Genomic DNA, 23,485 nt, shown 5'->3' on the forward strand with positions numbered 1-23,485 from the left:
TAGTAGTAAGATGATCATATCTGGGGTACCACTGCTTATTAAAATAATGTGCATATATTTAAAGAGGAGATTCATATATTTAAAGTAGTTCAGGTGTGTCCAGAAAGTGACACGAAAGCTGCGTCAACACAACAGTGTTTCCGTAAACATGTACAGGTGTCGTTAAGTGACATAGTAAATTATTATTATTATTATTATTATTATTATTATTTATTTCTTAGCAGACGCCCTTATCCAGGGCGACTTACAATTGTTACAAGATATCACATTATACATTATTTCACATTATACAGATATCACATTATTTTTACATACAATTACCCATTTATACAGTTGGGTTTTTACTGGAGCAATCTAGGTAAAGTACCTTGCTCAAGGGTACAACAGCAGTGTCCCCCACTGGGGATTGAACCCACAACCCTCCGGTCAAGAGTCCAGAGCCCTAACCACTACTCCACACTGCTGTACTTTATTAGGATGAATCTTATTGTAAGATGTATGTACAGTATTGTTTGTATTGTGATACAAGATTGAAAGTACAACAGCTCATTGTAATTCACAAAAACTGTATGCTGTACAGTTGGTATAAAGACTCTCTCTCAGATGCTGTAGCCTGTCGGGGGAGGGGATCAAATGTATCATGATACATATCTTATCGCGACCAGCATATTGTGATTACATAGTGTTTTTCATGGAGAATGGAAAGAAGACCATCAGTTAAGTGGATGCTGACCTCATGTTTTCAGTTCTGTGGAAACTCCTCTGGCAAAATGTAATAGCACTTCATTTTGACCTGTGAAGCAAAACTGCCACTATATTGTGGTCACGTGACTTTGGTATCTGAGTGACATGGAGATAAAGGCCTCATGTTCTATATACAATTGTGTTCTATAGGTTAACTTTCATCATGGGTATTGCACAAGAAAAATACCTTTTGGCAGCAATTTTGCAAAGCTAGTGGTTGCCCATTTTTATGTGTTAAAGATATTTTGCTTCTTTTTTATGCATTCATTTGAGTATTTAATTACAAGCTGCTGTTTCCTGGTACATACTGACTTAAGGTGCTGTAAACCAAACTTAATCCGTGTCTAGTGACAATCGGACCACGTGACGTACAGCAACTGAACCAGAATGTGGCCATTTATCTCGTGATGTTTGAAATATTTGCATACCCTGAATTGTAAATAAAATGGGGACCATTGCTAATTCTTAATGAAACGAATTAATGTTGTGAATACTTTACATTTTATCTTTACTATATCTAAAAACACATTTGATGTACTCTGTGGTCCTATTTTGTACAGTGATTAAACTTCACTACCCATTATATATGTACATTAAATGTACTTTGTTATTATTTTACGTTAAACAAGTCGGCTACAATCTGTCAAAAGACAATGACTTCAGTTTACCGCAGTTAAATCCCTGTCCTACGCTCTGAAAATACGCAACAGCATGCCTGCAAGCCTGCTTGACTTTCTTTCCTGATCCTCTGCTGATTGGCTCAATTCATTTCTGCCGTTCCGCTTCCTGCTGCGAAGAGAAAGCCGAACAAACACAACCTGTCTGACACTTCCTAGGAAGGGTAGGAATCTGACTGTCGGGAGATCACTTATGAAGGGGATTTCTCTATGATCCTGCAACAGCCCGTCGTAATTGAATTAACACAAACAGGTAAGGAGAGAGTGTGTAGTATAGTTTGAAATAACCTCGGTAATTTAAAAAATATATATAATCCTACACCCAAATCAGGGTCGGAAAATTAACGAGGCCATAGCTTGAGCCTGGGGCTGGATTTGTGCTAAAACTGGGTGTTAACATCTGACATTTAACAAGTGGACAGTGCGTTTCGGAGGTTGGTCAAGTTTTCAGCGCGTAGAACCAGTGAGTGTTTGTCCAACGCGATCAATATCCCGAAACTAACGTTTCTGTGTAAGTACAGTGATGTAGACCTTGCACGAAATGCGGCACAATGTTAATTAGCAAAACCTCATGAGTGATTTGCATTATGTTTTTTTTTCTTTTAACTAAACAACTAACTTTTAGTTCACACTCGAACGATTTTGATTTATTTGTTTTATCCAGAGTTACTGGTAAGTGAAAAGATGGCGCCGCAAAGTTACTTAAATATAAATCAGTTGTTTTTTCCTTCAATAAATGTATACTTTAAAATAGACGCAACAACCCGTTTACAGAACATGAATACGTTATATATATATATAAATATATATATAAAAAAAGGATAATGTGTACCTATTTTTATTAGAAAGCAATATATATATATATATATATATATATATATATATATATATATATTTACCGGGGATACAAATCGACTGGACTGCCAAATAGAATAGATATCATGTGTACAGAGAAGCGATTGCGATTTCTTTTGTGTGCACAAGTTACAACTTTCACAGCCCTGACAACAGTCGAATTCTATTGCTCATTCTGAGTTCAGTCACGTGTTCATTTCTGGTTACTTTGACGTCAGATCTCCAAACGACAAATCCATCCTTTTAGTTTAGATGAAGAGTGTCAGTGAAACTGTTGATGTGGAAATCTAAATTAAGTCATAGTAATGCAGCAGTTGCTTTAGTCGCTGTTTTGCAATATACTGTAGCTTCCAAAACTTTGGTGTGTAGTGTGTGCATTGCCGGCGGCAGGATTTACAGGGCCCTGGTGCAAGGCTTTAGTGCCGGCCAACCCCCCAAAAGGAAAAATAAACACGGAGCGCATTTTAAAAATGAATGTATGAATGTGAACAAGACAGTAATCAGTCAAGTAACAGTATATCTAAACATTTGATTAATTACTTGATTTAGTTAATATTGAAATTAGTCACAAAAAACGTATTACTCATAAACATCAGTTGGATTTTGAAATGAATATGATCAAGTACAAAACATTTATATATTTAAAAAAAAAACCTACTGTAGCGATCTCGATTTACGCAGGCAGGCGCATCACACACAGGCGGCGGGCGAGAGGGGTATTACTGCAGCTTGTAGCTGCTGTCTTTATTTATTTATTTATTTATATATATATAAATAAATATATAATCACGCGATAATTCTTAACACATAGTACTGCAACGCTGGTTATATTCAGAATGACTGTGTGGTCTTTCATTTCCATGTACTAGTGACACCGGCTTAATTCAATTTCAGCAAATGTCATATGATTAGGGTGACCACCTGGCCTCAAATCTCGGGACACTTAAGACAACAGGATTTTGACTTTGCCCATCAACTGAAATGAATGAACGTGTTACTTAGCTACTGCCCCATTTGCTCAAATTAATAACTGTGCTTAATTAGCGTGCGCAGCCGACAATTTTATTATAATAATAATAATAATAATAATAATAATAATAATAATAAATAATAATAAAATACTTATGTATTATTATTTGTATTATTATTTAAAATAACAATGCTGTTTATCTTCTATTCATTAATATTAATATGAATCAAATCAGTAACGTTGCTCAGCTGTTAGTAGCTATGTCTGATCAGAGGCAGTGAACAGCTGATCAGTATTACTTGTTTGCTGCACGCAGCAATTCAGCAACAGTGTTGTTATTCATCTTCGCAAAGGTGTAGCTAATTTACACGTTCATTTCTTTCAGTTCAGGGGCAAGTTCAAAATCCCGTTCTGTCTCAAAGTATCCCGAGAATGTGGGGCCAGGTGGTCACCCTACATATGATACTTGTTTGTATGCTCTTAGTAAATTAATGTTACAACCAAAAATTTAAAACAAACAGCATTTATTTAATTTAACAACAGGTTTATAGACTAGCATAAACATTATGCATGGACAAATGTGATCGCAAAGTTACGTTTTTCCAACGGATTTACTCATGAGTAAGGGCAGTGCATGTGCTTATTAGAGTTACTGTGTATCCTACGTACAGTTTATCTACTCAAACAACATGATTAAATAAAAAGCCACAAATAAATTATCCTTATGACGAAATTACGTGATAATTCCCTATCACGTAATTACGTTTTTTTAAATGTATGGCAGCAATGCGCTTCCGTAGTTTGGTATGTGGTGGTCGTACTTTTGTTTCAGCGTGGCAGCTCATTCATCAAGAAGTTTTCAGCCACCGCTAACTAAAGGTGTCTTTGAGTGAATCTGTGAGTGATATATTGGGTTTTAAAAGCTGTATACATGTTTAAAAGTATTATCCCGTTTAAATGCCGACTATGAATAAGTTTAACAATAGGCAATTTATTATAACAGATTTGTATTTATTTACATCCAAACAGTGTTTGTTTTATTAAAATGCTCCATGAGAGTTTGAATGTACGTAAAATAAAATGAAGTGTTTTTTTTGTTTTGCTGTAGCTATTATCACGCTTATGGGATTAAATCAAAACATTGACCTACCCGATAATCACAAAGTACAACCCTGTACTTAATAGCGATTTTTTTTTTTTTTTTTTTAAGAAATTTATTTGTTCTACACTTAAACACCCGCTATCAAATTCTGGGTTGTAATTTGCGATTAGCGGACGAGTCAAAGTTTTGATTTAATCCCAGCCTTAAACACAAGCAATGTATATGTTTATCGATAGCTAATAACATTTTATTTCGGACATTTTTATTACATCAGCCGACTTGTATGTAGTTATTTGAATTTCCTTTGTTAATCCCGTTGCTATATGAGAATTCTGATCTACATAAATTACAATAAAGAAGTGTTTCACAATTTAATTCTCCAATTTATACCCTGTCATCATTAACAATATTAACAGCAATCAGGTAATCTATTTCCCTACTTAAGGGTTTGGCATCTGTCATAAGTAACTATTGTACTTTTTGGTAAGGGCACAAATAAGCATCCACCAGAGAAAGTAAACAAAAACAAACAATATATGGTACAAGATGTATTTAGATAAAAACAACATTAAAAACAATTACATGAAATACCAGCGCAGGCGTTTGAAACATGACAGCACATATCATTACCCTGTTAAATACCCCATTCAGATGAACGCTAAAGTTAAATAGAATGTTAACATTACACATATTATTTTCAAATTAGCGTGACAATTAATGCATTTCTGTTGGTTATTAATACCACTACATACCATGTGACAACTTCAACTTCCACTATGAGACTACCGCTATGAGCCACCAACTCCAGGCCGCAGGGATACCCTATTGGGGCGGGCATGAACCCGTGACCTCATGCACTAAAGCATAGCACCGATACCGCTGTACAAAAGAGCTGGCTATTTCGCAATGAGTGTATATCTGGCTCATGTCTCTGTGTATGATTACGTCACCTACCAGCCCTGCTGCTGCCTTCCCACATGCGTGCTATGATACATTTAATCTTTGTAAATAATGTAACATAACAATAATAAAAAAATCTTACCTTTTTTTCATGTTCTTAACTGCACTACAAGGTCTACACACAAATTTAAATAATACAAACTTCAATGACATCAACAGTACAGCCAATGCAGACAGTCTCTCCTGTGACATTGTTGAGGTAATTCTTTATCAAAGACGGTTTACTGAAGGATCTAGCAACTATAATTGGAATTGTAAGCAGTGCTACATTCCAATGTGGCTGCTGGGGAACCCTCTGCTCAGGTCTTTCTGAATCAGTTACTGTACCACTTGAAAGAGACAGTTCACATCATCAGGTAAGAGATGAGCAAGCAAGGTTATTTCTCTAGCCATGTAGGCGCCCTTTAATCTACTGGGATTAGAAAAATAAACTGTAGCAAGGTTGTTAGTTAGTACCACATAGTCTGTTGGTTAGTATCACATGTTCTGCGTCCTCTGCACCCCGCCTCCCCTTTATCTGGGATTTAGTGTGTCCTGTCCTATCTCCACCTGTTCTTTTTGCTCATTAATTGATCCAAATTTGTAATCAGTGGCAATTTTGGATTCCCTTTGTGTGTTTACCATGTGTGCTTCATGTTTAATTTTTGACAGCTTTTTATTCTAATGCAGCAGGTATCTCACAGTTACTGTAGGTATCCAAAATGTACAATAAGATTGTATTTATTGTTTTAGCCACTGCTAAGGTTTCGTGGGCCCTGGTGCAGCAATGTTACTGCCTTTTGTTATCCATCAAACAGCCATCAGTGCTTCAATGATTTGCCACCAATCACAGAAATCTATGACACAAACACAACCAGGCTGGTTCTGAGTGAAGGTGTAGGCTGACACCATTCACATTTCCCTAAATCAATGCTGGCATAACAAATTAAGCAAATTTAGGGCACACTGTGTATTCTGAGCCCTTGGTGTGATGGTGCATGCTGTATTGGAAGTGTCCATTTTCTTCCAAATAATTGAGTTGCTGTTATTCTGTAAATGACAAGCCTGTGGTATGAGAGTAATACAATAAAATACAATTCTTGTCTTGAAAGTTTTTCCTCTCTTCCCAGATTAAAGAGATGAGTCTCACACCTGGACAATGTAAATTGGGAGTACACAATATCTGTGTGTCAAAAAACATTTGCAGTAGAATTTACTGTTGTTGGTAGTATACAGTAAGCACACTGTTATAATTTTAGCTACTGAATAACCTTAATCATCCTGATTGGATTTTGAAAGAAAGTCCTTATAGGACAAATTCCATTGTGAACTGCTCCTGTAATGGGAAGGTTTCGGATGCATTATGTCCATGGTATCAATTTTGAATAATGAAAATATTGCAATCCTCTCTATTCCAGACAGTATCTGTAAAAATAATAGCAAGCCACACCTACTGTACAGCACAAAAAAACAGCAGTTGAAATAAGAACCATGAACCTTGTAAAAGTGCTGGAAGCATTGTGGACAGAATTAAGTGAAATTGATTTTAACAATCCTGCACTATACACTTTGCAAGGAATCCCTGCAATTGCAATACTATCTGCACTACAGTAAATACCTGGCATTTCATTATTTATTTTTTTGACACATTTGTATTTTACTTGACTTTTTAATGTATAGAAATAGCTTTTTGGTGCCATTAATAGTGCGTGATCTTGCAGAAGTGTATTTAGGTAGAATTTTTCACCCTGCATATTTATAAAACAGTTTAGCCTATTTCAAAAATGATGTGCAGTTGTTTTATTGTTTGCATCATCAGTCATCCGTAGCAGTTAAGAAATGAAAAGACACCAACGCAAGCAGAGTTAATCGGAGTACTTTCTGGATCTTAATTTGTATATTAATAATAGTAATTAGGTGTTGCTTCCCATTTGAATCTAAATTGAAACTGCGCGGAAGGGTTTGCACAGGTAACACTGCGGAAGGCTGGTCTTTCCGAAGTGGGAAAACGAGAGAAGAGCAAAATGTCAAAATGCTTAGAAAAATAATGCGTGAACAACACTGTGAAGGTTAAACTATGATACTGGATCTTTAACACTAAAGTGCGGGGGAAAGATCATCCGAGTTGTGTTTCTGGGTGGACTCGTGTTTGTTTGAGACCAGTGGATGATTTGTTTTTGATAATCCTTTAGCACAGATTTTCATTAAGGACACTACATCCTGAAGCAGATGGTTCATTAGAAATTACGTATTTGTAACCCATTCAAAATACTGTAAGTATGATCTGTCATTGAACCCCTAATCCTATCAGCGTGTTTCGTGGTTCAACATGATATATTCTGTGCCAAGTCAGAGGAAGATAAGCCAGCAATTTGGGGTTTTTGCTTGCACATTTTTCTACACTCTTGAAACCAGAAATTGGATCTGTAATGTAAAATGTATTTGATTCATCAGTTCCACCTCTCTGACCACAATCATATCCAGAGACAAAGATCCCTGAGGCAGATTTTTGGGGACTTGCTGTATATAGGTAAAGTTTTGAACCAGCAATGCTGCTTGCTAGAAAGCCAACAAACACAATGACGCAACAACAAAACAATTCCATGTTAGGGCACTGCTGAATTCCATCATGTGTCATGGTTAAATAGGCCAAATTACAGTGAGTTTTGCAATTGCTCATATTGCATTGCCTGTGGCTTGTTCTGTGCCAGTGTACAATTTTGCATTGTACAGTACATCAGCAAGGTGCAGTATAGCATGTGTGGATGCACTTAAAGCCAAGCTCTGACGCATTGTAAACACAAAGTATTCACTATGGCTATACAATAGTTTGCATTGACCTGTAGTTAAAGGGTTTTGCTTAGTTTGCCTGGTCACTGTGACATGCAGTGTAGACTGGTTCTAATTGACTTGGAGTGTAATCGGAGGGCTCAGCAAAACAGATAGATAATCTTCTTAATCCCTGTATTGAGTCCAGTACTACTGTCTTATATGTGGTACAGTCCAGCAGAGTTGTAGGCCTTTTAATAGGCACAAGTGTCTTCCCACAGTCCGAGAGAATAAAGGTAAATAGGAAGGAGGGAGCCGGGGGGGAGAATGTTAATATTTGTTTTTAATTACTAAGAAGAAGTACATTGGACTGCATTTTTCCGAAGTGAGAGGATTTTGGAGTAAGTCCTTCTGTTTACAAAGTTCTCTCATTTTAAGCATTTGTTGATTTGTAAAGTGAATTTAATTTAAAATCTTAACTGTGGATATTTAACTTGACATGCTAAGGAAGAATTCCATTTGTATGTCAGACTGCTCTAACCTTCTAGAGGCTAGTGCAATTGAAAAGTTCTGCAGTAGACCATATATAACATTTAATTGTAAGAAAGTTAGAACAGGCAAAAACAAGAAAAAGCCATTAGGCACTAGCGACCTCGAAAAGCACTTAATTTCCCTCTAGAACTCTCTTATCCACTGCTTCAATGGCCTGTCCTGGTTACTTATTCCTGTTAATTACCCTTTGTCTAATCATGTACTGTACTATATTTGTGTTTTGGAGATCATGTCTTTACTTGTATTATCAAGGTGCTACTGAGAAGTAATGAGTGACCTGGAGGTTGATAATAGTCATTTCATTCATCAACACCATGCAAAACAACATGCAAAAAAACTAAAACCATGGGCCCCTAATTATCCAAGTGTTTTATTTCAGGATGCTCTAGTGATGCTCACTGAAACTCGCACTAGCCCTGCACACAGTCCTGGGTTTCAGAGCTCAATTTATTTAACATCAAGAGTTTGATGTTAAATAAACTGTTCCTACCTTGTACAGTAACTACTTGATCAACTCCTATTAGTAAACCTACAGAGTGTGACGTATTCATCGTCTGATAAGTAGTGTATGATCAGTTCAAGCTGATTTAGGCCTTATTGTTCACAATCCTGGCACCTGGTCATTTCAATATTATACTGTACCTAAAGAAAGAAAGCTCTGTAACCACAGACTGGGTGCAGGGTTAGTGTGAGTTTCAAGCCTGTTGTGTGCAATAAAGGTAATTTCCATACTGATGACTGTAAAGATCAATCATTTAATAACAAAAAAACCCCCAAAAAACACTGTTTATTTTTAATGTAACAATCCTCCGAAGTGATATAATGTGACGCGGTGCGCCCCGCCCCTGTGCATGTTTTGTATTTTATGTATTTTATATATGACAGTGAAAAGGCAGTGTTATTATGTATTATTGTTTGGCAGGATGAGCAAGGTGTCGTTCGCCATTATTTGTTGTTGTTTTAATTACCTCTTGAGAATGTGTGACTGTCAGCTACTGATTGTTTAACTGTCTGACAGTCACACAGATTACGAAACTTGTGCAGACTATAGCCGAGGGATAATAAGATAATTACTAGCTAGTTAACCCCTCGGCCATGATATAAAAGACCTGCAGTTTGGCTGCACAGGTGGAGTGTTCAGGAAGTGGAGAACGGGAGTAGAGAGGAGATGTAAAGTATAGGGCTGCAATGAAGTGTACATTTTCACCTTTGAAGGTTCGAACCTTCAATGGTACTCATTTGCATAATTTGTTGGTGACGTCACCATAACTACTTGTTTATATTTGATTGAAAATCCTATTATTTTACAGGTAAGCCATATAAATGGAATAAAACATTCATATGTAGTTTAAAATTACATTATATAGAACAGTAGTCATGTTTTTATAATTTAAATAAAAATACACATTGTTTATTTACATGTAATTGATGCTGCTTGTGATATATACAGTGAGCTTGCATTGCAGCAGCACCAACTGCAGCGGACTGAGGCAAAACAAAGCTTTATTTAACAGTCACCATTCCAAGCAGGTCATCAGTCACAGTCGCATTTTACTACTACTACTACTACTACTACTAAATAATAATAATAATAATAATAATAATAATAATAATAATAATAGGAACTTATGATTGTAAAGTGACCCCAGAGATTGGATGTGCCTCCATGATACATCAACAAACGCTTGCACAGTTTGCATTCAACCTTTTTTTTGGTCGCCTGGGCATTTAACAAAAAAAATCCCAAACAGCAGTGGGGTTTCGAGACATTTCTTTCAATACAGCTTATGTAGTACAGCGCTTTGCTGTCGAGATGTTGAATGAAGAAATGTGCCTCTGGTTAACAAGAGCTGGAGGGGGGAGGGACGGACGGTGCTCAGTTTTTTCGAAATTAAAATGATTAGTTTTAGAATATATTTTGTATGTTTCAAACATATTCTACCATAGCACTTATCTTGCACTGTCCTGTACACTAGGTATTCAGTACATGTTTCACTGAAGCACTACAACCTCTATAGGTACCCACCAATGCTTTGGATACTGTACCCTGCTCCAATACATGGCAGCTGCGCCATATAGAGTTGCTACGATTTGGTTGAATTTTAATACAACAACTTTTGTTTAAGTAATATGCATTATACAAATAAAAAGATATAATTTTGCATGTGAGTGACGTTTAATGTGTGATTTATAGTATTCACACATTGTCAAATGATTTCTGTTAACAAGAAAAAAAAAACACACACAGTCTGTGAATGGCGTCTGACGAACCTTTGAAGGTTTAAAACTAACTTTGAATTCCTGGCTAGCGAACGAACCTTCGAACCTTCGAACACAGCCCTAGTAATGTAATAACTAGAAGAAAACACTCGCTACTCGTTGTAGTTATTATTTGTTTGTTTGTTTTGTTTTGGCCCACATGCCGTTTGTTTATTTTTGTTTAATAAAAGTGGAGTCTGTTTGGCCCCACAATTACCTGTGTTGTGTTACATTCATTTCCTGGCCTGACGTCACTCCACCAGTCATCCTTGTCACATATACACACCAGACTTTTGTGTACATCTTAGAGTATGATCGAACAGTCTTAAATAACAAAACAATTCCAACATTGTATAGTGAACCTCAGGTTCTTATCGCAGTGTATGCTAAAACTTAATAAACTTTAAAAACTTTGAAGAGTTCATTAAAACAAATACGTTGATATAGTTATTGCCCTCCTGAGGAGTGGGTTGTTTATGGCAAACCTCATGAGGGAAGTAACAGCACTACAGAGTCCAAAACGAGATCCGGTAAGCTAGGTGTATTATTGCTATTATGCGCAACTGGCCTTAAAATAAGTTTATTCCACCAAACTTTTAATTCTCAGGTGCAGTGAATACTTGTATTTTCCCCTTTCTTGAAGTAACATGGTGTTCCTGTCCCAGGCTTTCTAAGTAGAGCAGGATGACTTATTTTTAGATTAAAGAAAAAAAAAAAAAAATTCAACAGGCCTGTGTCATCCTCATGTGTCCTAACATCTCTCTGGTGTTAACCTGCTAACCCCTCAAGAAATATGTGAATGTACAACTAATAGCACTCATTCTACAATGCTTACACAAAAATACTGTAGTGTATGTGAGGCCAGGAAGTACATGGGGAAAACCAGCCTTGCTGTATAGTGGTGTTGAAAATGAAAAGATAATGTCTGAACAGTAAGAGGAGGAAAAGCAATACAAAAAGGGACTAAAGAATTGTTCATTGCACCTGTTACTGGTTTACCGCCTTGTATTGTGACTTGTGTGAATTCTGTCTGGAAAATTAGAAACGACCAGAATTTATTTTGTTTCTTGCAGCATCAAATCATGGCAGATCCCAACAAACCACAGAGAAAGATGTCCACGACGGGTGAAACCCTGTACAAGACTTTAGGACTTGAGAAAGGGGCATCGGCAGAAGAAATCAAAAAAGCTTACAGGTACAGTATAGAGGAAACTTTTTGGCGAGCATTTCACAACAAAAAGTAAATTGCCAAGAGTCAGTTCCATACAGTAACTGAAAGCAAATTGCTTTCACGCTATCTGTCTTAGAGCCCTCTTATGTATAAAATAAGACATGGACCCCCTACTTTGTCCAAAGTAATAGAATGCCATACATGGGGGGTTTTAGTAAACAATTGCAGAAAATAAAAAGGGGAACCATATTTTGTACATAAATATTTATTTAAATTACTTACCAGGGCAAAATAAAACATTGATAAAGAGTTGAACTTTTACAAACATTTTATACTTTTAAAAGGCTGAATAAATCTCAGAATACCCTCAGAGTTTATATATAATGTACATTTTAAGACCTAAACATTGAGTGCTGTATTTATCATGGACGGCCTAATACGGTAAGTGCTGTGAACCCCAGCTTTGGAAATGCTGCTCTAAACCCCAGCTACTAATGTGAGTTCAACTAGCACAGTGTGCATAGTAGTTGCATTATCAGGTCTGCGTGATGTATTCAAGTGTTCAATAAAGGCAGCTGTTTTTATAAACTTTTTTTTTTAACTATTAACTTACAGAAAACTTGCTCTGAAGTATCATCCTGACAAAAACCCAGATAACCCAGAAGCAGCAGACAAGTTCAAAGACATAAACAACGCCAACGCGATCCTTAATGATGACACCAAAAGGAAAATCTACGATGAATACGGTTCTATGGGACTGTATGTGTCTGACCAGTTTGGAGAGGAGAGTGTAAAATATTACTTCTTGATGTCCAAATGGTGGTTTAAGGTGGGTAGTCTTTACAGAAAGCAAACGTTTGTTTCACTGTGCCAGGTGTGTAAAGGCAAGGTGTATCTAACCCTTCCTACCAGTATGTTTGTATTTACTTATTGACATCCTAGCGCACAACAGCCCGGTTAGTAAATGCCCAAACATTTTGTAGGAATAAAATAAAAATGTATATTGGTTTTCAGTGATTTTGTGCTGCTGGACTACACGAAAGTAGGACTGGAGCCAGAACCCTGCTGGCATGGTTCTTTTCCTGGTTGGGTTAGTGAGACAACTCCCTCTGGTGGTATCTGCAAAAAAGTGAAATCTAACAACAGTACGAAGGTCACTCTTGACAGCAGGACATAAAGGATGTGTTGCAATAAGAATACCTCTATTAAGAAAGGGGAACAAGACTAAAAGGCTAAACTATGCACAAGAACACAGAAATTGGACTATGGAACAATCGTCAAAGGTGCTTTGGACTGTTGATGGATGGACAACGACACCTGTGCCTTCTGCCAGTTCTGTTGTCAATTCAATGCTTGTCTTCTTTCTGTCCCTTAAGGATATTATTTTCAAGTATTGCTCATCCTTGTTAGACAGCTTTTTGGGTGTTCCAGTCCTGGGTTTGTCAATTACAGATGATGTTTCTCTGTACTTGTTGATTTATGCTTTGGATACCACACCTTGAAAATCGAGTGATGCAAGATAATTCACTCAATGTTTTTCCTTTATGCAAGTGAAGGTTGTTATAATAGTAGAAAACACTAGTGGAGGCTTTGAGTAAATTGTTGATGCTCATAATGCATCAGAGTAGAAAAATGCACCATGTTTAAGAATTTTGCACAGCAGTGTGTGTGTGTGTGTGAGCAATTTTTTTCCTGCCAGTTCTAAAGTTCTGTGTTGCTTGTTGTGGGGGAGTTTACTCTACTTAGTTTATGTCAGTGAGTTATTATAGAGGGTGACCTGCATAAAGAATTGTATTTAAAATAGTAACAACTTTGATAACTTGAACAAAATGTAAAATGAGTTTTGCATTATGTGAGACAGTTCAGCGAGTGAGTTCTGTTGTTTTTTTGCCGTCAGACTTCCGTGGCAACGTGTTTTTTTCTCGAGGAGGCTGGGAAAAAGGTTAGGTAGCGTGTTGAAATTACGCACTTTAACATTTTTTCTATGCAACTATTTTGCCATTTTTATGTTCATTAGTTTGTTCCGAGAGTGTTTGTGTTTGCTAACATTTCTGGGTATCTTTTTGTGAGAAGTGACTTATCATCAGAGTGTATTATAAAGCGTCTTCGTCTATGGATGGGAGATTTTTCAGATAGACGATTTATAGATGTTTACAGTGACTCCCTCATGGAAAATGCAGTTTGGCTCGAAGAATGAAAGCAGAGAGTCTGTTGCCGAGGTAGAGCAAGTTATACAGAAACAATTGAGTAAAAATGTATTTAATGAATACATGTCTCTATTTCAGCTTGGTAATACATTTGTATAAGAACAAGATCATAATCCCATTCACCCTTTGATTTGCTCTGCTAGGTGCCATCAGTTTTCATCCTGCTGGCTACTTTCAACATGTTACATTAGAAGCATGTTTATATATATATATATATATATATATATATATATATATATAATATATATATATATATATATATATATATATTCAGCTCAAAAAACAAAACCAAAAAACATTCATAAAAGTGCTTTTTTTCGGCTAGTTCAGGCAGGGCCAGCCTGTATTGGTTAGCAGCGTGAGGAAATAACCAGAAAACGTCAAGTTGTAAAGATGAAATGGTAAATCCTTCCACAGAATGCTTTTAGAAACTGGGGGACAGTTCTATCTTTTACTAGACTGTCAATCAGTGAAGCAATTTTACCAAACCGCTGTGTTGACCCAAGCAGGATGAAATAACAGGAAAAGGACAGTGAAAGCAGCATCGCCCCATCAGTGTTGTTCTATTTTTACGAGAGTAAGGTGCCTCACTTACTTAAATAGACACTATTCAGTTTAGTGCACTCCACATTCACCAAGGATAACCCTTAAACCAGAATCTGGGTTTCAATGGCAGGTTTCCTCTTTCTCCTGGAGATTATCAAAACGTCTCTTGTTAAAGGTATTCTCAGTTAATAGCCTTGCACCTTGAGTAGGAGCCTGAAACACCAGGCTCTGGTCTTGCATTGCGTTAGACTATGTCTTTGCTGTGTTTGAATGATTTTTAACACATGTTTTTTTTGGTAATGGTCCAGGGTCTGGTTTTCTGCTGTGGTCTTTTCACTTGCTGCTGTTGCTGCTGCTGTTGCTGTTTCTGCTGTGGAAAATGCAAACCACCAGTAGAGGATGAAAACTACCAGTATGTGGACCCAGAGGACCTAGAGGCACAGATCAAAGCAGAACAAGAAGCAGGTAGATAATTTTGCTCAGTTTGGATTCCTTATTTTTTTTTTTTTTTTTTCAATAGCACATTTAGATAATTGTACAGGAAATGTTCACTTCTTTAAAGACAACAGAACATGCCTTTGGACCAGCACTTATTTCTGTTATTGTATTAGGCAATGTATTGATGAGGAATGCTGAAAAATGTGTTCAAACCAAATACCCGGTGTATTGGTATGTCAATTTATGAAATAACAATGGTGGAGTACCCTTCACAAATAGGTTGCCGAATGTCAAGATTTTTCAATACTGAAGTGCATTCATATTAAAATAAATAAATAAATAAGAAGTTCTGAAGAAATAAAAAACACCTGAATGGCTCTAAGTATATTGGGAATGTATATGATAAAGTACTAACATGCTTGTGTCAGGAAGTACCGGCAATGTAAGTAATGCTTACACTCTTATTTGTACCACTAGGGGGCACAACAATCAGCAAAATAAAATGCTCTTGTTTATTTTTTCCCATCCTTAAGGGCAGTGGTTTTCAAACTTTAGGCCCCAGGCCCAATACTCCAAATAATGTAGTCTACTGCGTACTCCCATCTGAGACAGGGTCATAATTTACCTATGAAAACAGGAAAAAAAAACTTTTTTAATTACTAGATTAAGTACTGAAAATGGAAAACTGCTGTTAACAACAAATGAAATAAAATACAATTAGTTAACCACGGTGCAAATTCACCAACTAAAAATGCCGTGTAAAATTATTACAAAATCCAGACTCCAGTAAGTTTGCTGAAACGAGTCCAAATTAAGAGTCCAAAAACAGGTTATGCTTCTGAAAAACAAAACTAAGGTTCCAATTTAAAACAGACTGCAGTAACCAATGCATAACCCAGCTTGAAAACTGCATACACACAAAAAGAAACAGTATTATTTAATTTACTTTATTAAAAGTACTTCAGGTTACATTTGCTGTTCAGTGGGAAAGGCTAAAGGAACATATTAAGAAACCCTTGATAATAAAAAATAAAAAAAACTTACAGGCAATCCAATAACAAAAATGAATGTGTGACTTAACAATCTATATAAACAAATTAGCAGGAAAAGCTGCTTTATCCAAGATGTTATGAACAAAGATATTTGAAAAAGGATATTTAAGCCATTACTACTCCACAGATTGCCTAGCTTTAGGTCAGTGTTATAAAGAGAGAAGTCTTGTGTGCAGCTATATTGAAAACATTTTATTGGATCCTTTATTTTTTTAGATTTAGCTTGAAGGCATTTCCATTGTTGTTAAGAAAAAAATTAGGTATAGCAAAATGAATGTTGCTTCAATGTTAGAGGGCTTCGTCAGCCTAACCGATGATCCTGTAAATGTATTCATATTTCAGGGAACAACTTTTCTGTCCTTGATGGTATTAATAGACGGGTGAATGGAGTATGAGTCAGTGTTTGACTCGTGGCAGGTTGTGTTTGAACAGCTAAGGGAACATTCATCAGTAAGTGGTGTTCAGGATAACCAACTGCTAATTTTATAAAATTGGATATAACAGGTCCAGCAAGTTGCTGTAAGTGTGTTTGTTTTTCTGCATAGATCCCGTGTACTTGAGTGCTGTAAATAAAATAAATATATTTAATAAAACGAGGGCTGGGGGCAGGGCCTTGATAATTCCTATTATGAGGAAATCAGGAGCTTCAGAAATGGCAGCTGGCTGCTCCCAGTGATTGCTGTCACCAGGAACAACAATGGGCATGTTTCTTACAAGGAACTGCAGGAGCATAGTGCAGGTACAGCAGGGAAATATCTCTCTGCCCATTAGTGTACAGAGCCACTTTAATTTGTTTTAACAAATTAAATAAAGAAAAACCTCACTTAAGAGTGGAAGCACACTGTTTTATTAGATTATTAAAAAGTCAAGCTGTTCCCTACTCGGGATACATTTAATGAGAAATATTAAAATGTTCATAACAAAATAGGAAGAGGGTCATATTCAGCAAAAGTTGGCCGTATGCAGACTTCAGTACATTTTAAAGTGTATCTGAGTATTGTATTGTTTTTGCATTACTGGGATTGGAATTTAATTCAAAATTGAAGTAAATTTTGCTTTTAGATAAGTGGCCCTGAAGAAAAGTTAGTCAAATGTTTAAGGGGGGACCTCAGGAGAGACAGTGGGATATTTTCTCAGTGAGCAGATTGTCTCGGCAGCATGTTCTCTAATTGTATTTAAGATGCTGTTCTCCTGCAAACCTTCAATTCAACTCCAGACAGCAAAATAATATGCAGAGTCAACAGTCAAAGTAACTGCCAAAGCAACATTGCCCATTTACAGTATTTTCTTATTTATTATTTTTTTTTAACTTTTACATTAACCAGGACTTTTAAACTGGTACTTTATAAATACTGACCAGTTCAGGTAAGTTCATTTTAAGATTGCAAGATGGCATTTACATTCAGGGTTTTACCACTTTTTATATTCAGGGCTTTAACCACTGTGAAGTCATAAGCCAAAGAAGTTACCCTTGCTTTTTATTTTTCTTATAACTCTTACAATCTTTACATGTTTTTCAATGACGTTTTGTTTAATTTATCAGGTGACCATGTTATAATTATACAGCCTGCCCCTAGTCCAGATCCAGAAAACTCAGGTGAAACTCCGCAGCAGTCAAAGTGACTCGTAAGCATCCTACACTCATACGTTTGTCTGTGCCTGTGATCGTCGCTCTGCAATTTCACACACCCGCTGCATGGCAACAAGCGCTTCATTAATTCATTCCACTGTCAATCACTGTTTTGTTTCATGTTTGTGTAATTTACCAGAATTTCACCTCCAACGTGATTAATTTCAGCACCTTCATTTTCTGATCGTATTGCAAGCTAATGCTAAGGCCTGTTGTAATGTCCTTGTCTGATAATGAAAAATGATGTCAAAATGTTTTTTGTGGACCGAAGAATTTATTGAGTCAATACAAAGTCCACACCACCTGACTATCAGGGAGGACTACAAGTGTGGCGAAAGGGGTGCAATATGGTTTGTTTTTTAAATGCAGTCATGCTTTTCTGTCATTTTCAATGTGGAAGCTATTCAACAAGCCAACGTATATCTGGTTTATATTAAAAGGCATGTTCTACCATGCCAGTCAGTTAACTCCATTCCATTCAAGGTACTGACTGTATTGATCACATAGCCTTTTTAACAGACTAGGTAGTGGGAGTCTGAGACAGTACCTCTTTTGGACTGTCCTAAGAAAGTCCATTTTTCTTTTTGGTGAAGTAAACTAATTGGCTAAGATTATGATAAGGGAGAAGCCAATGAGTAGTCTGGTGTACCAGGGTCTAGCAGTGTTTGGAATTACGATTATTTCTTATTTTACTCCTTGCTTCATTTGGCTTTCTGGGGAAAGGATCCAAGTGACAGTTCGGAAGAGCTGCTTCGGAACAAGGGAGGTAGGCTCTGTAGATTTTATGTTTTTCAGGACTTGCCCTTACTTACTGAATAAATGAATGAGCATATACACTAGACATAAGCTGTAGGTACTGTAGTGGCACACAGTGTTTCTGAATGCACATTTGGGATCTGAAAGCAATAAGTCACTTTGTACACATTTCATCCCTTGTTTTTGTAAAGCTCTACTGACATATTATGGCTGATATTGTTTATTCACAAAAAAGACATACTTTCCATAAGGCAAGTTTGAAAATAAAAAAATAGAAGTCATAGGTACACCTTTTAATTCTAATGTAGCTAAAGTGTTTAAGAAGGGAAACTTGCTACTGCACCCTATTTCAAGATGCATAATTAATGCTCTGATTGTGAAAATAGATCAAAAGACTATAGAAGACTTGATAAATATGATGTTGGTTGGTTGGTTGGTTGGTTGATGAGTATAGAAACCTTAATGAAGGATTACACCTAGGCTGGTTTGTGTAATGCCAACTGTCCAGTGCTGGTGGCAGTGTTATGGGTCAGGTAATGTTTTCTTTGGATGGACTTGGACTTCTTATTCCAAGGAGGGTCATGTTGATGGCACTGTATGTATTAGAGAAGTATGACGGATCATGCCCACACAACAAGAGCGTTTAATATGATACTAAAGTACTGTAAGTTGTAAATTTGCTAATCCTTGCACTTTACTGTGGATCACTGCTATTTTAATAGCTCTGCCCTGTAATAATGTCTGCTAGTTTGTAAAATCATACAGTGATTAGAAGGCATTGGGGACTGGCTGTGACATGGTTTCGCCATACATAACCCCCTGGAGTCATTGATATTTTGGTTTCTTGCAGTCCTTTACTCCTTATCTGATACTGTCACTCTGATCCCATGAAGTACAGTACAGGCTGCAAAAGATTGTTATTTGATCTGTATGAGTTGCCAATAAATGGCATGTATTGGGTGTCTTTCACTTGTCTTTATTGCACACTTCCTGATTCAGTCTCTATTTGTTCTTTTTTTAGCTTCTAGAATCCCTATCGTGATCCAGCCACAGGCTGCTACCAGCACTTCGGAGTTCAGCCAGCTTTCTATGGACCAGAAAGCCTCCTATAAAACTGATAAGTAGCAAAGCAAAGCCACACAGTTCTGAGGACATCATCAACGGGTTTAAAATCTAGCTCACCGTTGCCAATATTTATTTTTAGAATTGTATATGTCAAGACTACCATGACGTGATATCTATGTATGCTGGATTAAGTGAATTACTGTGTAAAATTTGCCAAAACAATGCTAAAGGAAATGAATGTGCTTGTGCTACTTGCTGTGCCACACAAACACCTGTATGTGTTGTACTATGCATGGATGTTTTCTAGTCCTAAGATTACAAATAGATTGGTACCACAGTTCTTACAAGCCTGGAGTGGTGATTTGTAATATTGCAAGTACAGGGTGGTTATACTTTGTGCTTCTCCTGTGGAAAACCATTCTGAACTGAATTGACTCGTCTGCATGTTGATTTTATCTCAAAAATAGACAATGTTCTTGAGAGGAACTGTGGCCATATTAAATCAATAGTATATTGCAATAGGCATTGGCTACAGTCTTTTTGCTCTTCAGGGAGTGTTTTTTTTTTTTTTTGTATAAAGTGGTTGAGTGATTTTATATTGAGGTGCACAGCAGTGGTTCATCTAGCCCAGATATTACACTTTACTTAACCAACTAAAACTCTAGATCTTAGTTATTTAGTAATTATTTAATGACGCCTATAAAACCTGCAGAGTCACCACTTTATAACCACCCTGTATTTTGGGGCTAGTGTCATCCTGATTGTATTGCATGGATTGCAGGATATTACCATGTGATATATTCATGTACCTGTTTAAATTGCCCTTGACATGTGTACTTGATGCTGTATAATAAGAAGTCTTGCCGTGTACAGTATGCAGCCCCTGGACCATCGCTCTTTATAGAGTGGAGATGTTGTCTGGAGTAGATGGTGTACAGAAATGGTAGCACATGCATGCCACTGTGATGTCACAACCTCCACCCGCTTGCTCCTGCATTCTGTTCACTTGATAGTAACCAAATAGGACTATTAGGGTCTTTTATTGAGATGTTTAGTGAAACCAGCACCATAAGGCAACATCCCAAACTAACTAGACACATTCATATCTGCCCTCACCATGAGAACTAAGCATGTGTCCCACTTCAAAACATTTATAGTCATACAGACTCCTAAAGATTTACTGGTATGATTGTATTATTTTTTTTTGGCTTGGTAGCTTATTGGTAAAATGTTTTCTATCAGAGCTATTTCTAAAGAGGGTTTGGAGTTTGTTCTCAGTGTTTCAAACATCAGAGAATTTTTTTTTTTCCAAACACTCTTCAACATGCTTTATAAAAGTGTAAAATTTGTGACGGTCCAGAAAGATATTTTCTGTTCGTTCTGAACAAGCAAAGGCTTAAGTACACGTAAGGTAACCGGGAGCAAGCAGCTATGTTACCTAGACAGCAAAAAAAAAAAAGAATTGCTTTGCCAAATGTTGCTTTCTGTGCTCCTAGATGATTCCTACCACATAAGTTTACTGGTGTTCAGAACATGTGGCTTTGCTGACATTGCACCACCACACTTTTGCGTTCACAAAACCTTTTTTTTTTGTTTCTGCTCTTGCATAAAATATTGGCTGTTGGAAGAATAGAAAAAAATAATTTTATTTTTTTAATGCTATTAGACTGAATTAAAGTGCTTGAACCCTTAACACAAAACATCATGCAAAGCCTACCAAGCACTGGGTTTCTTGAATAATAAGACTCCAGTCATTGAATATGGTAGCTCATTCCACCCTGGGTTTGTGCTGTTGTTCTAAGACTTTTCTCTGTGATTACAGCATCATTTACAAGTTATCATATGCTGTAGGTTACAAACACAGGCATTTCAGAGCACCTACCATGTATGATTTTGTAGATGCATTTTTTCTTATCTACACTACAGTTTGCCAGCCATCATTTGTTCTTAGTAAGAAGTTCTCAAGTTGTTAATAAAAAAATTAAGACAGTTTGTATTGGTAAACCACAGGTAAATTGTATATACAGTTTACCCTTGCAGTACAAAAATAAAATAAAATATTGAACTGTTACTATTATGTTATTTGCACAGTTGGAGAGATTTGGAATGCCCTTGCACTGTACAGATACATTTTCTGTATGAAGATTAGGCCTATGTATCCTTTTCTCATCCTCGTCACTTTACCTCCTGCTGGTTTATCAATACGCTTTTAAAAACCATTCATTCCAAACATGCAGCTTCTCTTCATGCTCCAAATGACTATTTCCCTATTGGACTGCCCAACCTCCCCATAAACACTTTCTATAGCCACAGACAAAGAAATTGCACTTTGATTACCATCCAATTCTTTGGATGGTAATGATGAAAACAGCTCACCTGAGAACTCCACTTGCTTTGCAGCATGCAAACAGCATCAATAGTTTTGGCTGTAGAAGACCTGGTGGCTGAGTTGGCTTTGCTTTTGGATGGTAACTGAAGGGACCTTGGTTAAAGCACTAGTTAGGGTTATTAATTATTGTTGCATATAAAATCTGTTTTAAAAATACACACTGAATCTACCCCAAATCACTGAATGTAGGTTAACTAATTTTGTACTGACAAAAATACCTTCTGAACTATTTTTTACAATTGGTGCATTCATTGTGCAACATGAAATACTTACTAATAAGATTATGTTTTTTGAGGAAATGGCCACTATTTTATACCAGCAATCTATATATATCTTTAAATACTCCATGATTAGAAAATACTGTGTTTCCTCCCTTCCCTTCATTTAAAATAATTGTTTGACAGATTCTAATGTGTATACAAATGTTTTATGAAGTGTGTACTTTTTTTTATTATTATTCTGATGCTTACCATAATAAATATTTTGTTTTTAAATGGATGTAACATGTTTATAGACAGTTTTGGAACTTTGACCATAGCCAAAATATAACTATAGAAAATAAAGAAATGTCATGTTTGTGGTTAAAGATATTAACCACAGTTATGTTGATAACAATACTGAGTCAATATATCTTGCCCTAGTCACAAAACGTTGTCATTAAGGTAAGGTACTGTGAAACCTTTTTTAAAAAGTAAGTGGATCATTCTTTGTTAAGGCTGCTGTAAATGACCAGTGTTTGCTTTTGTTACAAATTACTGTTTTATTTTTTGTTCCAAGATGTTTCTGATGAAAACTTAGCTGTAAACATGTATATTTGTAAACCATTAGATCTAAATAATAATAAAAAGGGGAGTTTATATCAAGTTCTGTTTCTCATTCTGTCATTGATATTTTCAGAATGCTTAGTCTGCATACTGTACAGTACTTGGCTAAAATACTCCCAGGACCATGCTCTGCATATCAACTTTTTCTCTGGCACAGAGTTTACTAGTGTCCGTAAAATGAAAGAGCATTAAAAAGCAATATAGAAGCGTGAGATACCTGTGGACTGGAAGCTTGCAGATGTATAAAGAGTCCCAGGTAAGACGGACCCAGGTAATTATAGACCTATTGGTTAAACTTACGTAACATGCAAAATAATGGAAGCAATATTAAAGGGTAACCTTAAAGACTATTTGTACATTGACAATATTCTAGGGGATAGCCAGCGTGATTCAAAAGAGAGAGGTCATACTTAACTAGCATACTTGACTTGGAGGATGTTACAACGAATGTAGATAATGTCAGTAATTACGATACAATTTGCCTATGATAAGGTCCCACATGAAAGTGAGACATATATTTTAATTAAGAGGAATACAGGG

At 36.4% G+C, this 23,485-nt stretch overlaps 1 protein-coding gene across 7 annotated transcripts; it reads left to right on the forward strand.

The window, feature by feature from the left end:
- The first annotated feature begins 1,451 nt into the window (after positions 1-1,451).
- On the forward strand, positions 1,452-22,984 carry LOC117402973 (dnaJ homolog subfamily C member 5-like). Of its 7 annotated transcripts, none has more exons than XM_034004730.3 (7): positions 1,452-1,674; positions 11,941-12,062; positions 12,654-12,867; positions 15,100-15,256; positions 17,825-17,907; positions 18,635-18,677; positions 19,689-22,984. In XM_034004730.3, the coding sequence occupies exons 2-5, from the start codon at positions 11,950-11,952 to the stop codon at positions 17,902-17,904; spliced, it is 564 nt and encodes a 187-aa protein (XP_033860621.1). In that variant the 5' UTR covers positions 1,452-1,674; positions 11,941-11,949; the 3' UTR covers positions 17,905-17,907; positions 18,635-18,677; positions 19,689-22,984. The 7 variants fall into 7 exon arrangements, with proteins under 7 accessions (XP_033860621.1, XP_033860622.1, XP_033860620.1 ...); XM_034004731.3 differs by having other exon boundaries at positions 17,825-17,878; XM_034004729.3 differs by lacking the exon at positions 18,635-18,677 and having other exon boundaries at positions 1,453-1,674.
- Positions 22,985-23,485: the final 501 nt, after the last annotated feature.

Source organism: Acipenser ruthenus, chromosome 5 (assembly GCF_902713425.1).
Source record: "Acipenser ruthenus chromosome 5, fAciRut3.2 maternal haplotype, whole genome shotgun sequence".
NCBI classification, from domain to species: domain Eukaryota; kingdom Metazoa; phylum Chordata; class Actinopteri; order Acipenseriformes; family Acipenseridae; genus Acipenser; species Acipenser ruthenus.